At 47.5% G+C, this 17,683-nt stretch overlaps 1 protein-coding gene across 2 annotated transcripts in view; it reads left to right on the forward strand.

Moving 5' to 3' along the window:
* The window catches only part of camta2 (calmodulin binding transcription activator 2), a 32,586-nt gene that overhangs the window by 9,150 nt on the left and 5,753 nt on the right, over positions 1-17,683 (forward strand). For both annotated transcript variants that reach the window (XM_034164199.1, XM_034164200.1), the window contains exons 8-17: positions 358-486; positions 1,896-2,082; positions 2,163-3,135; positions 3,272-3,904; positions 10,933-11,059; positions 11,211-11,345; positions 14,630-14,784; positions 16,499-16,671; positions 17,105-17,183; positions 17,494-17,683. The exon at positions 17,494-17,683 is cut by the window's right edge and continues 93 nt beyond it. In XM_034164199.1, coding sequence (XP_034020090.1) covers positions 358-486; positions 1,896-2,082; positions 2,163-3,135; positions 3,272-3,904; positions 10,933-11,059; positions 11,211-11,345; positions 14,630-14,784; positions 16,499-16,671; positions 17,105-17,183; positions 17,494-17,683 — 2,781 coding nt within the window. The remainder of the gene's footprint in view (positions 1-357; positions 487-1,895; positions 2,083-2,162; positions 3,136-3,271; positions 3,905-10,932; positions 11,060-11,210; positions 11,346-14,629; positions 14,785-16,498; positions 16,672-17,104; positions 17,184-17,493) is intronic.

Consider the following 17,683-nt stretch of genomic DNA (forward strand, 5'->3'; position numbering starts at 1 on the left):
TTGGGGGTGACAAAACATTTGCATATCGTGTAGCAATTAAATGTCACCATAAGCTTTTTCCATTTGTTTTTGATGTGGTCTGGACTATTTCAGTATTGATTTCAATTGATATCAGAATAGTCTTCAAAATGGCAGTACAATTAAAGAATATTTGTGATAAATATGCATCGGTCAATGTAAGGAAGAACTTTGTTTCCTCTGTGTTGCCCCGCCCTAAGTGGTGACAAATGTAAAGTGGAATACTTGAGGCTCCAGAGTTGTTGACTGCAGCAAGGATTAGTGGGAAATGTAAAACACTCGCCATCATCCTGAGAACATCATGTTTCTCTGACTGTGACTCTCTGGTTCTTGTCTCAGTTCACAGCTTGAAGTGTTCGGTGGGTTCAGGGGATTTCAGTATTGAAGAGTTGGTCCAGCACATCTTGGACCGACAGAGAACCAAACCACAGCCCCGCACCCATGCCTGTCTCTGCAACGCTGCCCAAGGTAAAGCAGACCCTCTGTCATCACACGTCAGTCGGGTCTTTGACTGTCAGTCACCGGAGACTTGACCAGGACACTCTGCTTTGGAAGCACCATTTAATGAGGATCGCTAAAAAATGGAAAGTTAGGACTGATGACAAAATGCCCCCCCCCCCCCCCCCCCCCCCAAAAAAAAAGTTATTTAAAGTTGAGCTTTTGTGGTCTCTGAAAAAAGCTGTAGCTTTATTTGGTAAAAATAAAAGACTGAACCATTTACAAATTAAAGCGTTCACTCAGATCAACTGTGCTAAAAGGCTAAGTTAACGTTAGCCAATCAATAAACCTTCACAATAGTTCAGTAAACATCACGTTTTATTTTTATATTATTCTCACCTCGATAAAGCTGCAGAACTAAACTCCATTGGTCAGACTGGGACTTCGCATATATCCAAAAAGTGGGAGATTTCATCACCCCGGCTGCCTGCCTGGCTCTAGCCCAGGGATGATGCCCCATATTCCGGCTTCTTCTTGCGGGTCGGCCTGCTGTCGCGGTTCGATCGATATCCCACCAAGTTGTCAGTCTTCCCTCAGTCAGTGTCACTCTGAAAAGTAGCTGATAAAAAGCTTCTCCCAGCAGTGCGATGGGAGAATCATTCTACTGCTGTTTTTAAAGCTTTTTTGTGGTTCAGGCGACGCAAATTCAAGATGGCGATTGTTGAACTTTTTTCAGATTGTGGAAACAGCCAGAGTGTGACGTAGCAATCTCTGCTCCCTTGCCGCTTCCAAAGCGAAGCGTGTGACGTCACGCGTCAGACGCGTTGAAGCGTTGGTAGATGTTGCCTGAAGCTTATGAAGCGTTCAATGTGAAAGGCCCTTTAGTCTTGTTGTCGGTTCGTTGGTCTTTATTATCATGTCGTTGCCTTAGTCTTGTTGTCGGTTCGTCTCTCTTTATTATTGTGTCGTTGCCTTAGTCTTGTTGTCGGTTCGTCTCTCTTTATTATCGTGTCGTTGCCTTAGTCTTGTTGTCGGTTCGTCGCTCTTTATTATCGTGTCGTTGCCTTACTCTTGTTGTCGGTTCGTCGGTCTTTATTATCGTGTCGTTGCCTTACTCTTGTTGTCGGTTCGTCGGTCTTTATTATCGTGTCGTTGCCTTACTCTTGTTGTCGGTTCGTCTGTCTTTATTATCGTGTCGTTGCCTTACTTTTGTTTTCGGTTCGTCGGTCTTTATTATCATGTCGTTGCCTTACTCTTGTTGTCGGTTTGCCGGTCTTTATTATCGTGCCGTTGCCTTAGTCTTGTTGTCGGTTTGTTTCTCTTTATTATCGTGCCGTTGCCTTAGTCTTGTTGTCGGTTCGTCGGTCTTTATTATCGGAATGTTAACTGATTGAAGAGACAGGTTCAGCATACTAATCTGTACACACTCGTCTTTTTAGTGTCTTCAGGAGTGAACATTCCTCATCGCTGTAACAGCACCAAGCATCGCATCATCTCCCCCAAACTCCCTCCCATTTCTGACAGACCATCTCCGTCGCCGCTGTCTACTGAGTCGGGGGACACAGGCAAAGGAGAGGCCAAACTACCCCCCCTCAGCCCCGCCTCGTCTTCCTCCCCTTCTTCCACGTAAGTCAACCACACAGTTCGCTGCTGTTCTGCTGCAGCTCTGATGGCTGACTGATGGCTGCCATGTTTTTGATTTGTAGCTCCACCTCGTCTCCCTCTCAGCCCCACAAACCCTCCATCGTCATGGGAAACCATGGCAAAGGTTTCTACGGTGACTCACAGGGCAACATGACGACGGTAGCACTCTCCCAGAATGCAGTGATCGTTATGGCAACAGCCACTGCAATACCAGGAGGAACAGTGGGAGGAGAGGGGGGAGGGGGAGGCGTGTCTGGAGGGGAGGAGAGGAGGAGCCTGTCCCTCACTTGTTCCGGCCAGTTGCTGCTCTCCCCCACCCTTCCACCTCCTGTCAGCAAGCCAGCTTCCCCTTCACCGCCGTCCTCCTCCTCCTCACCTGGTCCCACCTCCCTCTCTGCTCCTGTCCAAGCGTCAGGGGTGAGGACCTTGTCCCTCACCCTTCTTCCCACCCCTGTCATAGGAGGTCTACTCCTCACGCCATCCTCTTCCTCCTCTTCCAGCACATCTTCGACTGTGCGCCTGCACTCCCCTCCTCCTCCTTCTGCTGCAGCTTCCCCTCCATCTCCTTCCTCCTCCTCTTCATTGCCCTCGTCTTCCCCATCCCCTCCCCCAGCTTTTGATCCAGACTCCTTCCTCAACTCCCCCAAGCAGGGCCAAACATATGGCGGCCCACCTCCTCCCTCCTGTTCCACCCCTGTGCCTGTTTTCTGCTCGTCGTCCCCTCTCTCTCCCCCGTCTCTTGCTCTCACCCTTTCCCCCAATCCTACTCCTCCTTCTTCTGTCTCTCCTTTGTCCTCACTGTCTTCCTCCTCGTCCTCTGAGACAGACCGCAGAGACGTTGCCCCGCCTGTGTCCTCTCTCCTACCCACCCTGTCGCTGTCTCCCACCACCTCTGCGGCCCCGCCCCTCCTCTCCTTGTGCCTTGATCTGGGTGCTCTGGGGGAGTCACAGGACGTCCTGAAGGCTGAGGAGGAGGTGGAGCAGAGAGACGATGATGAGGGCAGTGCTCCTCCCACTAAGCTGGCTCTGCTGCAGGTGGGAAGGCGCTCGCATTAACGCGGCGCTTCAAAGCTTTTAAATATTCATACAGGCAAACATGAATCAGTGCTTCGAGTTCTGATGTATTGAGCTGCTTTATGTCTTTTGCCTGTTTTTCTTTTTGGTCATTTAGACGGATCACAACAGCACCAACAGCTCATCGCCACAGAAACAGACGGAAAGTCATCCTGACTCTCTGCTGTTGGTTTGCCAAGACACAGGGAGCCAATCTGGTGAGATTCAGACCCCCAATCAGACGCAGTGGCAAGCTGAGCCACAGCACCACTACAATCACCTATCTGGACCCAAAGCCCCACCCTCTGTCCAGCTGTCCAATGAGGCCATGGTGCTGCAGCAGGCGGGCCATGACCCCACATCAGGATGTACAAACCTCTGCAACAGCTCAGTCCAGGTGAAGGAGGAGACCAAGCAGAGCAATGACCCAGAGGACACCTGCATGGATACTCAGGTGGAGGCAGAGGCAGAGCCTTGTCAGCATGCAGAGGAGGAGCTGTACATCTCCTTTGACAGTCAGTTTCATGACCTTATCTCTGACCTCATCACCGAGGAGTCCAGCCCTGTCGCTGCTCACCCTGCTGTGTCCATCTCGGGGCTAAACCCTGCTGTCTTCCCCTCGGGGGTCCGCTATGTGGTGCCCCCCCAGCCCTCGCCGTCCTCCTCCTTCCTCCCATTTCCTCAACCCCTGACCTCTTCATCACGCCTCGCCTCCATCACCGACTTCTCTCCAGAGTGGTCATACCCTGAGGTAATCGTCAGCTTTTATCCTACAAAACTATCCATTTATTGTTACTGAAAGCCATTGAAAGGTGGTTCAGTGTCTGTGGAAGTCCAAAGTCTGTTCGCCCTGGAACCTCAGCCCAGACAGTTTACGAGGTCTGTCAATAAAGTAACGGTCTTTTTTATTTTTTCAAAAACTATATGGATTTCATTCATATGTTTTTACGTCAGACATGCTTGAACCCTTGTGCGCATGTGAGTTTTTCCACGCCTGTCGGTGACATCATTCGCCTGTGAGCACGCCTTGTGGAAGGAGTGGTCCCGCCCCCTCGTCGGATTTTCATTGTCTGGAAATGGCGGAATGAAAAGGACTTTTTTTCCATAAGAATTTTTTCAGAAGCTGTTAGAGACTGGCACCTGGAAACCATTCGAAAAATGTATCTGGCTTTCGGTGAAAATTTTAAGGGCTTCACAGAGAATAAGGACTTTTACTACAGCTTTAAGGACAGCTTTAATGACGCTCGGTGCGCCACGCTCCGAGCTGTGACGATGAGGCACAAACCACTGGATCATTTCTAAACGGATGGCTCTGTGGATACGAGACCGTCGTGTGCTCTTTCTCTGGTTATCACAAGAGCTGGACATCAGCCATTTTCTGGCAGATTTCACTTTTAACAAGAGATTTTGTCATGGAAAGCCGCACGGAGGCTTCGCATGTCATGACCGATTCGCTGATGAAGCGAGACAAAGGAACACCTCCATTTCGGAGTGTCAGAGAACAAGTTTGGACATGCCTATCTCGGCATTAAGTGCTTACCAGTCGAGTGAGTATAAGAGAAATTGTGGAGAGCTGGACATGTCCCAACTTGTCCTCTAACACTCCGAAACAGAGGTGTTCCTTTGTCTCGCTTCATCAGCGAATCGGTCGTGACGCGCGAAGCCTCTGCGCGGCTTTCCATGACAAAATCTCTTGTTAAAAGTGAAATCTGCTGGAAAATGGCTGATGTCCAGCTCTTGTGATAACCAGAGAAAGAGTACACGACGGTCTCGTATCCACAGAGCCATCAGCTTAGAAATGATCCATTTGTTTGTGCCGTGATGTCGCAGCTCGGACCGCGGCGCGATGACCGGGTCCTTAAAGCTGTAGTAAAAGTCCTTATTCTCTGTGAAGCCCGTAAAATTTTCACCGAAAGCCAGATAAATTTTTCGAATGGTTTCCAGGTGCCAGTCTCTAACAGCTTCTGAAAAAATTCTGATGGGAAAAAAAGTCCTTTTCATTCCGCCATTTCCAGACAATGAAAATCCGACGAGGGGGCGGGACCACTCCTCCCACAAGGCGTGCTCACAGGCGAATGATGTCACCAACAGGCGTGGAAAAATTCACACATGCGCACGAGGGTTCAAGCATGTCTGACGTAAAAACATATGAATGAAATCCATATAGTTTTTGAAAAAAATAAAAAGGACTGTTACTTTATTGACAGACCTCGTATACGAGGTATCTTATAAAACTAACCGGCAGTTTTATAAAAAAAAAAAAAACTACATGGATTTGAATGACCTGCGATTACACCAATCATGCTTGAACCCTCGTGCGCATGCGTGAGTTTTTTCACGCATGTCGGTGACGTCATTTCCCTGTGGGCAGGCTTTGAGTGAGCACTGGTCCTGCCCTCTCGGCTGAATTCCTTTGTTTGAGACGCTGCTCGAGACAGCGCTTTGCTTTATCAAACCTTTTTCAGGACCTGTGAGGGATATCCGAGTGGACACTATTCGAGAAATTCAGCTGGTTTTCGGTGAAAAGTTTAACGGCTGATGAGAGATTATGGGGTGTTTCTGTCGCTTTAAGGACTTCCCACGGAGCGGGACGTCGCGCAGCGCTCCCAGGTGACGTCGTCTGGCTGTTTCGAGCTGAAAGCATCCTAATTTAAGGCTTAATTCACCCAGGACGTCGTGAGAGAACAGAGAAGATTCAGAAGAGGCCGGCATGAGGACTTTATGCGAACATTCCACTGTTAAAGGTCATTTTGTAATGAAAGAACGTGCGCGCAAATTCGCCGAATCGTTTCCGTGACGACGCTGCGAATCTGTGTGCGCCGCCTCCGTGTTGAAAACCATTTGTAAAATTCAGGCGGCTTTTGATGGCTTTCAACAAGTGAGTAACTGAGAAATTGTTTAACAGCTTGGGCATGTTCCAACTTGCCCGTTAAGGTTTCCAACGCAGGTGTTTTTCCTGTCGTGACCCCCCGCTGTCGGGTCCGGCCCGACATGTGAATCTGCCCGCACGTTCTTTCATTACAAAATCTCCTTTAACAGTGGAATGTCCGAATAAACTCCTCATGCCGACTTCTTATGAAAGTTCTCTGTTCTCTGACGACTTACTGGGTCAACAGAGCCTGAAATGTGGAAATTTTCAGCTTGAAATGGCGAGACGCTGCCGCCTCGAAGTGCAGATCGCCGTCAGGCACCGTGGGCCGTCCTTACGGCGACACTACCAGACCAAAATCTCTCATCAGCCATTAAAATTTTCAACAAAAACCAGCTGAATTTATCGAATGGTGTCCACTCAGTTGTGCCTTACAGCTTTTGAAAAAATTTTGATCAAACAAAGCAGCAGTCTCTGAGCCATTCCTAAACAATGAAAAAATCAACGAGAGGGTGGGCCACTCCTCACTCAAAGACTGCCCACAGGCGAATGACGTAACCGACAGGCGTGAAAAAAACTCTTGCATGCCCACGAGGGTTCAAGCATGTCTGATGTAATCATACGTGATTCAAATCCATATGGTTTTTGAAAAAAAAAAATAAGGTCGGATACTTTTCTAATAGACCTCGTATGTCAAGTTAAGTGGAATCTAAACTTGTTTCTTCAGGACCACTGAGTTATGAGGTGGCCATTATTAAAGTCGCGCATGTACTAATTAGCCCTCATGCGCTTATGCTTTGTCGTGCGGCTGCATCAGCCACAGAACTGAGGCGCCCTCTAAAGGCATAAATGATAAATGGGCTGCATTTATTTAGCGCTGTACAATGATGCCTTACATTCACACACTCGCACACTGATGTCACCTTACTGAAGTGCACAGTGGAGCACATTGGGGAATAAGCACCTTGCCCAAGGGCCCTGAGTGATTAGATTTTTTTCCCCCCCTCCCTTTTCTGAAAGCCTCATGTTTGTACTCTGAGTATGTTCTGCCATTTGTGGGGTGATAGTTTAAAAAAAATACAGGTGCAATTAAATGATTAAGTAATCGCAAAACCTGTAATTAATTTGATACTTTTTTTAATCATTTTTATTTTTTTGTCTGGCAGCTTATTGATACTTTTTTTAATCATTTTATTTTTTTGTCTGGCAGCACTTGTTTATAAGCATTTGGTTTGCATGCTGTCTACTGGTCCACCAGGGGGCAGCATTGCCAGAGTATCATTTCAGCCTGCAGATTAAACACTGCTGTTACATTTAATGTTAAGAGTATTTTAGTTCTTGGTTTCTGTGTGTAATGAAATAGTTCTTAACTGCACAGATATCTTGATATTTAACATTTACCACTGTAGAGAAACCACTGCCCTTAAATTAAGACACTTGAACTTGGCATTGTGGGACATGTAAGTAAGGATTTTGTCCACTGACAGGCAGACGATGGTTGACTGCATTTGACTTGAGTCTGTGACAGACTGTTTTATGGGATGGGTCAGCTGATTGAATTAAACACGTGTGCAACCAAATCAAAAGTACTTGATTATTTTCAGAGATAGCCCCCCCCCCCCCCAAAAAAAAAATCAGTAGTTTTCATCTTTTTATTTCTTGGTTTACTGATTGATTGTGTCTCACTTATCGGTGTTGGTTGAATAGAGTTATGTGGGTTGGCTGCCCATAATGCACTTTTGAGATGAGATCATTGTTCCGTACCACACTGCACCCTGGGAAACAAACCTGTCTGACACAGCAGTCTGACCTGTCTGTTGTGTTGTGAAAAATCCAGGTGGAACGTTCCTGATAAACGGAGTGCTTTTCCATTTGAATCAGGAGCTCAAAAAACTTTAAAACCTCAATTTGTGGACAGGTTTCCATCCAAATGTGTTTCCATGTTCCCTTTATTTCATCATGTAAAACCGCAGGGTCCTCCCCAAACAGTGGAATAAAGGCGCCGCACTGCTGAGTGACATCATTTTGTGATGTTTTAGTGCAAGACTTGGTGGGAATCTGACTGCATGCAAACCCATTTTTGTGGAGAAATTTCACAGAAACAAATTCAGCTCTATATTTTATCTTCTGTCCATCCAGATGATACAAACCATGACAAAACGCAAGCATTGCACGAAGTCCAACGATCAGAGGAAGGGCTCTGCATTTTTTTTTTTCCCCCATTTTGGCGGTGACCACCACCTAGAGGGGGCACGCCGGTGTCGAGCTGTCACAGAGGCCTAGACCTGTGCACACCTGACTCGATAGATGCTGTCTACTGTGGAATCTTTCAGATTGGAGACTGAAGGTCCTGTCACATGGAACTTAAGGAAGGGCAACAAAGCTCAAACGAAACCAAAAATCTGGATTTTCGTTGATTTTTCTTTTTTTTTTTTTTGGCATCATTTAAACTTCGTGCAGCCTCGTTCCTGCAGCTAGCACTTCGTCAAGATTTTTAAACTGTTGAAAAATTTGAATGAATGCCACCAAAAACCTAATTTAGGTTTCGTCCATATAACCCCAATAGAGCGCTTCACTCTCAGACTGCAGGCTTACTTGTAGTTCCTAGGGTTTGTAAGAGTAGAATGGGAGGCAGAGCCTTCAGCTTTCAGGCTCCTCTCCTGTGGAACCAGCTCCCAATTCAGATCAGGGAGACAGACACCCTCTCTACTTTAAGATTAGGCTTAAAACTTTCCTTTTTGCTAAAGCTTATAGTTAGGGCTGGATCAGGTGACCCTGAACCATCCCTTAGTTATGCTGCTATAGACTTAGACTGCTGGGGGGCTCCCATGATGCACTGTTTCTTTCTCTTTTTGCTCGGTATGCACCACTCTGCATTTAATCATTAGTGATCGATCTCTGCTCCCTTCCACAGCATGTCTTTTTCCTGGTTCTCTCCCTCAGCCCCAACTAGTCCCAGCAGAAGACTGCCCCTCCCTGAGCCTGGTTCTGCTGGAGGTTTCTTCCTGTTAAAAGGGAGTTTTTCCTTCCCTCTGTAGCCAAGTGCTTGCTCACAGGGGGTCATTTTGACCGTTGGGGTTTTACATAATTATTGTATGGCCTTGCCTTACAATATAAAGCGCCTTGGGGCAACTGTTTGTTGTGATTTGGCGCTATATAAAAAAAATTGATTGATTTGATTGATTTTGTTTTGCTGTTCTTGACGTTTTTTGTCGTTTGCTTAGTTTTTGTAACGTTAGCATTTAGTTTGACTTCGTATGACCAGCTGAATGTTTTCACACAGTACAGAAGCCGGGTTGTGAGCGCTTTTGTGGAAGAGCTGGTGTGTGCGGTGTGGGGCTTCTGCCGCTGTGTGTGATGTGGTGAGTGCTGCCATGGTCATGCGATGGTGCTGGCCAGCCCGGAAGAATTTGTCAGCCTCTCCGGCAGCACACGGCAGTCTGTGATCGTGGTGGTGTCCAGCGTTGTGCGCACATGAGGAGAGAGTTGCTGCACAAAAAGTCTGGCCGGAGCTGCAGCATTCTGTCCATGAACTCTGAGGGCTTGCTGTCTTCCAGTCCATGCAGAGAGAAAAACCTGTTGGCCCTGTCAGTCTGACAGTTCAAAGGTTTTGAGGAAGTGATCCTTGATCACTGCATATTCCTTCGCAGCAGGGCTTTACAGGAGCATGATCAGCCTTGCTTGTTTCCGTGGAGCTGCTGATGGAGGACACGATCGTTGATGGCTATGTATTTGTTCACAGCAGGGGGCTTTGCAGGAGCGAGATCAGCCCCGTTTAACCCAGTGTGATCAGCTGGAGAGAAGGTGAAGCGTGTGCGTGTGTGTGTCTGATCCAGGTACACAGTGCCTGTGCGTGCGTAAGGTGATCAGAAACGGCATGGTTTTGGAAAAAAAAGGCAAAGAGAGACAGTGCTATCTCTCTCCCTCCCTCCTTTTGCCTCGTATGTGTGCATTTTGGGTGTACAGACAGCGATTCGAGTTTTAGTATTTGAGAGATTTGAGAAATATTTGGCATGTTTGCGGTGAGTATAATTTTGGTGGCGTATTTAGCGTGTGTGGTGTTTTTTTTGGGGGGGGGGGGGGTTGGTAAAAATGAAGCGTCTTATGAATGTTGAGCATGCGCTTCAGTTTTATTTGTTTTTTTTAATTGGAGCAAGACAGAACGCGCAGTGTGTCATCAGAGTCTGAACCAGACAGTGAGGATTCTGATGATGGAGATGATCCCTCTTTTGTTCTGGACGAGGAACCAGAGCAGGTGGATCCACCGACGTGCACAGCGATCTCCACAGTGGGTCGGCTCACGCTCTTCTGTTTGCAACTGAGCTCCGTTCCAGCGCAGAGTCCTGGAATGCAGCGATGCAGATACACACTGCCCCAGCAGTGGCTCCGGGTGTGTTTCCTTTAAAGTGTTGAGATCAACGTTAGCTTCTGTTTCATTTTGTTCTACTTTTGTCCCTTTTGCACTCTTGATTCGCAGGCTATTTGGTGATAAAGCTTGTTTGTCCACCTTTTCTCTGCAATTTGTGACTTTTTTCCCTTCGTTCAGGAATCGTCGTATGCCATGTGACTGGGCCCTAACAACAATGCTGCAGCCCCTGTGACCGGAACAGGGAGGCTTTTATGAAGAAAACAGCAGAATGAAAATCGAGATTCTTGAGGCACCGAGACACACTTAGCATAGTGCATTACTGAAATCACAAGCTGCCTGCACCGCTTATACCGTCCACTCACAGAAAATGTTCAGTCAAAAGATTTTCAGTTGCTTAGAGCCATGCTTGAAGTGCTCTACAGTGATGCCTCACATCACATTCATCCACAAATACAAAGTTCATTGTTACCTGGAACAAATGCACAGTAAGTGTCGGGTAACCTTTGAACTTGTCAGTATGGTTTTGTGTGTGTCTGTGCAGGGTGGGGTGAAGGTTCTGATCACGGGGCCGTGGAGCGAGCCAGCGGGTCAGTACTCATGTTTGTTTGACCAAAGTGCTGTTCCTGCCTCACTCATTCAGCCTGGAGTCCTGCGCTGCTACTGTCCCGGTACACACACACACACACATATTAATTCTTAACTGTGTACCGCAGCCTGGTGGTTTCTTTTCCACCATCATGTTGTTGTGACTTTCACAGTAAAAGTCTTGATGTCAGGAGTTTGATGAGTGAAAATGTTAAAGTGCTGTTTCTCTCTTAGCCCACGAGGCCGGTCTGGTGTGTCTGCAGGTCCTGGAGTCCAGCGGCGCGGTGTCCTCTTCGGTCCTGTTTGAGTACAGAGCGAGGAACGCCAGCTCGCTGCCCAGCTCGCAGCTCGACTGGCTCTCATTGGACGGTCAGACAGCACGCATCACAAACGTCACCACACATCAGACCTGCAGGGGTTAACTTACACACTGTGACATGAACTGTGTTCTGCCTGGTTTGTGGGGGTGAAAACAGCACAACATGATCCTCACGGCCACGTTGCACAAGCGAAAGACACATTTTCAGTCATTCACGTCAGCAGGTTTGTTCTTCAAACCTGTGAAGTTATGAGACAAAGGTGAGACCTGTTGATCCAGACCTGCAGGTGTGGATGTTCAGAGCGTCTGAAGCTCCGTGGACATGAGCTGCTCCTGATGTGCAGCAGAATAAAGTTACTCTGTATCAGGATCTGCAGGCTCAGTGCTCCTCCTCAAAACAAACAGAAACAGAACATCGCTGAGAACCACACGGATAAACAGGGAGTGACCTCTGACCTCTGCTGACAGGAATCCCCCCCCCCCCCCCCCCCGTGTGTCTGAGTGATTGATGAGACGGATCTGTTCAGTGCTGTCACCACCTGAAATCTGTCTCTCTGTCATCTGGACTTGTTTCTATTTTCTGACTCTGACTAAAGCCCTTTAAACCTCAAACAGACCGTCCCGTTACCATCCCGAGAAATTCTCCCAGCCATCACACGGAAAATATTTTCAGCAAAATTCACTCTGTGGAGAGCCTGAAGGACCATGAGTCCAGCAGACAACCACTCAGGACCCCATCGGATCCCGCTGACCTTTAAGGAGACCGTCATCGCTTTTATTAAAGCGTGTCAGAGTAGGAGAGTCTCCAGGAGCACATTGATACAGTTCCAAAAAAATACAAATAACGTTGGCTTCAAGTAACTAGTAAGTAAGTTTAACAGTCACTCCAGTAACCAGCTAACCTGGATTAAAACAAACAACAAAAACAAGGTTATTTGTTACATCGTGGTCATCAGCTATCATCAGATCATGATTTTATGAAACAAAGTCATACTGCTGTTAAGCCTGCAGCACGTCTCCAAATGTCCAGCTCCGCCCATTCCATCAGACCAGGTGGTGTGTGTGTGTTATGTTTATCTATTCAAGTCTCATTCAGTCACACAGACTGATCAAAATGTATTTTGTGGTAAATGCGGAGAGATTCTTTCTAGGTGTTGCAAAATGCAGTGAGTCGATCAGGACTCTGCCCCCTTGAGCTCAACATGATGTCTCAGTAACTATCAGTGTGTTCATCTTTTAACTTGCCAGATTAACTCTGATGGACCAGATTGATCCACAAAGCAACTGTGTGTGGTTGTATAGTCCCACAGACCTGCTGGACATGTCTGTTTGTTGGAGAAATAATCTTCTCAAATGCATGATGGAAATTAGGAACAGGTGCAGTTGAAATTTGTTTTTTGTTTTTTTTTCCCCCCAAAAGATGAGATGCCACTCAGGCTGCTGCTGCTTGGAAATATGAACGCACAAAAAGTAAAAATCTGCCTGTCGGTTGGCGGTCGTATTTCAGCTGGAGCTTGTGGACTTTGGTCTCTTTGGTGTTTTTCGCTCTGGATCCTGATTAGGCCTCAGATTCTTTTTGACTAAATTCCTCCTGTGTTGCTGGTTGGTAATGTTGATTTCTAAGGATTGTGGCTGTTCAGTCTGATTAGTGGCTCTGCTGGTTTTACTGCCTGGCTCAAGAGCACCTCTGGCCTGGAGGCTGAGCCAGTCACTTTCTGGTAACAAGTCATCCCCCAGCGGACTGCAGATGGCGCTGTGCCAGTGACTTCAATAGTAAATGGCGGCTCCTCCCTCCCCCCGCTCTGATCCTAGTCTCATGTGGACTGCTGGGGTTTTGGGCTGTGATCCAGGAATGTGGCAGTCAGTTGAGACACGCTACATGTCAGTGACAGAGCGGCTGCACTTGCTCCTCCCATCATGCCTCAGTACTCTTTGGATGTCCTGCTGGCTGGCTACTGCTCCTCTCACTCTCTTTTTAACTTGGTGATCTTTGCTCGTTCGCCCATTTCCCCCGTCATCAGCTGCATGCTAACTTAGCCTGTGACATCACAGCCTTCCCAACATGCACCTCACCTGTGCTCATGGCTTCACAAGCTGATTCCAGAGACAGAAGACCAAAGGGACGACACGAGTGAGACACGGACGGATGAGTTTAGAGCAGAGATGCAAGACGGACAGCAGACAGACGAGTGGTGAAGATGGACAGGAGGACGGCGCTGGTAGGAGCGCTCTGACAAACCTCTTACTGTTGTCATAGTAACATAACTCCTTAATCGCCTTGGCAACAATGCACAGACGTAAGTGGTGGTGATAAATTCTCCTGTGGGTTCTGCTGTTTGTTAGACCCACTGTCGTCCTTCGGATTCTGTTCTGTTGTTAAAAATACCTTTATCAGCCTGAAAACGTCCTGTGGATTTAAATGGTGCTGAAATGATCAGTCAGTCAGAAGAGAAATAACTTTGTCTTGTTCCTAATTGAGGAGAAACTACAGTGTCATTAGGACTGGGGGCTTAAACGGTCTTGAAGCAGGATCACAAACAAGTTTATGCGTTTGTCTGCTCATTGGTGTACAGTTTTACTCTTTAGATCGATGTGTCCTCTCGCTGTGTTTTGTGTACGTGGTGCTAGCACAGCAAACAGCCAGTCAGCTGCAGCGCACATTTTAAAAACGCATCAACGCTGTCATTTGCTTTAAATATCGAGGCAGCTTGTTTCATTCACTAAACACTAACCCTTCTTTCAGCCAGCGTCTGTTCTCTCTCTCTGTCACAGTCACTGCTGCAACAGCGTTTTAAAAACATATTTAACTCTGCTTGACTTCAGATGCTTCTGATGGACGGCACGTGTGCTGTTCACTGGCCAGTCAGACGGTGATTTCCACATAATTAAACAAGGTTTTCTTCTAGTCTATTAACAGAGTCAGTACTGATGTGTAGCCAGAGGAGCAAGGGGACAAAGCCCCCCCATCATTTTGTACAGATCTCCATTGGGTATTGGCACAGGTTTTACGCCTGATGCGCTTCCTGACAAAGACGCACAGCCCCTGGTTTTCCATCCAAGTAGTAACCAGGACCCACCCTGGTGAGCCTGTGAGATCTGAGGAGATCAGACTCATGCTGAGCAGAGTGGCTGCTGATTTGAGTCTGAATCTGGAGACATAAAACCCCCAGAGTGGATAAATGTAATAAATAACAGAAATATTCACACTGTAGAACTGCAACAGGAAAATAAATGGGCTTTCTCTCAGCTGCTGTTGCTGGATGGATCAGAATTAAAGAGACGGCACCGCTTTAAAGGGATTTGTCCCCTCACTCTGCTTCCTGTGTGTCTGCAGACAACCAGTTCAGGATGTCCATCTTGGAAAGGCTGGAGCAAATGGAGAGGAGGTTGGCAGATTTGACGGCTCGTGAAAATCAACAACAACAACGTTATCGCCAGCAGCAGCATGGCAGCCAGCTAGCCACGCCTCCTCTGCTACCTGAGGAACAGGTAATGTGGTCTCTGGTGGACCCATTTGCCTTTGTTTGAGTACAGATATTGTACTGGTTACCAAACGGACATGCAGCACATTGATGGTGTTCAGGGAGCAGGGTTTAGTTTAGCAATCAGGTTAATGAGGCTGAGTTGACCTGAGTGGAAGATCTCATTAAAACATCTCCGCTGGCCTCTGCTGAACCCGGCCCCCCTCTTCCTGTCCCTTTGATGTCATGGGGAATTTTGCAGATCAAGTCCAGGAGTTAAAATAGGCGCAGTGTGACTGAGATGGTTTGAATGGGGGTGTAGTAATGGCAAAAGAGAATTTGACCTTAACCAGGACAATAAGGTGGATGTGAGGATTGTTTTATTTTAATCAGGCTGTCAATCAAATGCATGTGTCACCAGTTTGCTTACATGAACCCAGCGTTCCTAATATGGACGGACAGAAAGTCCGTCCTCTACGCCATTAAAATCTATAAAAAAAAATTAAAAACCCTTGTGTATTAAACTCGGGTGGGACTTGTTGGTCTGGACTTGGGACTCACTTGGGGGGGGTGTTGTTCTAATAATTTGAGATAAAGTTCAATCATTTCAGTGCTTTTCTCTTGCATATGTCGCAAAGGGCAGCACGGTGGCACAGTAGATGGTGTTCTTGCCTCACAGCAAGAAGGTAGTGGGATCGCTTCCCAGGGCTTTCTGTGTGGCGTTTGCATGTTCTCCTTGGCTTCCTCCCAGATCCAAAGACATTTAGGTTAGATGACATGGAAACCTTAAGGTGACCGTAGGTTTGAATGTGTTTTTCTATCAAAATGTGTCCCTGCAACAGACTGGCTGACTGACAACTCCATGGCAGGAGAGGCCTTGAACTGGGAACCTTCCACACTGGAAATAAGAGCACAAACTGCTTGGCCACAACCCTTTTTTTTGGGGGGGGGGGGGTTGACTTTTTTTTTTTCTTTTTCCTTTACATCTCCACACACACACACACACACTGGAGTTGGTCGGTGTGGCCTTGACTGGGGGCCTGGAGTGTGCTGTCCTGGACCCGACAGTGGTGTCACTGGTTACCAGGTGGCTGGGAAGGTTCTTTTTTTGTTGTTGTTTGCACTTATTCTTTTTGTGGACTCCTTCACGGGCCCTGGAATGGTTGGATCTCGGTCTCTGGCTTCCATGTGCGTCAGAGGGACAGAGAGCGGATCAGGAGAGGACAGAAGAGGTGTGCATTCCAAGGAGACCTCAGGGAAAATGTGAGGGGAGGGGTGAGTTATGAATGTAATGTTTCCTACCAGCTGTCGGGGGGGGGGAATGAAATGAGAGATGCCGACAAAAGGAGGAGGAGGGTGAGGGATAACCTGGATCCGGGCTCAGGGATGGTCCCTGCAGCTTTTCCTCCCAAAGGACAGAACGGTTTGTCTATGAGTCCACCACGTTTCTCCGGCTGATTTTCCAGACTGTATCCCCCTTAGACCAGGTTCCTTGGACTAACCAGGCTGGTTGATGTCTGTTGTACTGAGTGAAAAATGTCTGTTCTTGAATCAAACAGAGCTAACTGGACGTGTAACCAGTCGTCCAGGTCTCCGTTTGTGGACATTTGTGTTGCTGTTTGGTCCACAGCTCTGTTAGCTGCTAACACTTATTCTCTGAACAGTAAAAAGGTTTTGATGCTGCACTGGTGGCAGCTGCCCTTTGACCCCTGCTGTTGGTGTGTCGCTCTCTGTCTGCCCAGTGGTTTGAGAGGCGGATCGTGGGAGTGTGTGAGCGCATGATGAAGGGAGGCAGGTGGGGGGGCGGAGGAGGAGAGCGACTGCATCGCCCTGTGTGTCATCGTGGGATGACACTGCTCCACCTGGCTGCTGCACAGGGATACACCCACCTGATCCACACGCTCATACACTGGAGGTACACACACACACACACACACACACAGAGAGCTGTCAAGCATCATGTGACTCCACACCCGAGAAGACAGCAGCAAAATCTGTTTAAAAATAACAAATTATATTTCATGTCCTTTGATGTTTATATATCTGTAAGTCAGAAATAATGTTTAAAACTTGATTTTCTGGAACACCTTCAATAATTTGTCAAATAAGTTAGATTTTTTGTAAATGACAGGATCTCATAAAACACTCTGAATAGATTTAAAATCGTCTTATAGCAGCGTTTCTCTTCAGCGACCATCTGATCCGTCAGATCTGACAGGAATTCATATAAAACTTCAACTTGTTGAAATATGAATCACTCCAGGAGAAACCGTCAGTCAGCACTTGGTATCTGTTGACTTTTGGGTTGGGCTCTCATGTTGACTGTGGTCAAATCACTCTTTTTGCAGGACTGTGAACAGCAACAGTTTGGACCTGGAACAGGAAGTGGATCCTCTGAATGTTGACCATTTCTCCTGCACCCCGCTGGTAAAACACAGTTCATGTCCGGGTTTGTGTGAAAGGCACATTTGAAAGCTGAACCTTCTGAAGCTTTGGAGCTCAGACAGACTCAGTGATTTAGACTTTGGCACATTTTTAAAACCTTTCTCAACATTTTAGAAGCTGAGAATCCCACACCAGGGGGCGCTGTCCTTCAGTCTCTTCAGGCAGAATATTAAACAGTACTGGAGTCTTTTGCTCCAGCTGTCTGTGTACCTGATGGACAGGATTAGCAACAGGACGCACTCGTTGACAGTGTACCAGCTTTTTCTTCTTCTTTTTCTCTCCTTTTCCTCAGATGTGGGCCTGCGCTCTGGGCCACCAGAGGGCAGCAGAGCTCCTGTACGGATGGAACAGCCAGGCTCTGGGTATACCCGACTCCCTGGGCCGCCTGCCGCTCGCCGTGGCTCATTCTCGGGGGCACACCCGTCTCGCCACAGCACTCGAGGAGCTGCACATGCGGCAGAGCCACGTGCACGTTAGCCTGC

This window comes from Thalassophryne amazonica, chromosome 23 (assembly GCF_902500255.1).
Source record: "Thalassophryne amazonica chromosome 23, fThaAma1.1, whole genome shotgun sequence".
Taxonomy (NCBI): domain Eukaryota; kingdom Metazoa; phylum Chordata; class Actinopteri; order Batrachoidiformes; family Batrachoididae; genus Thalassophryne; species Thalassophryne amazonica.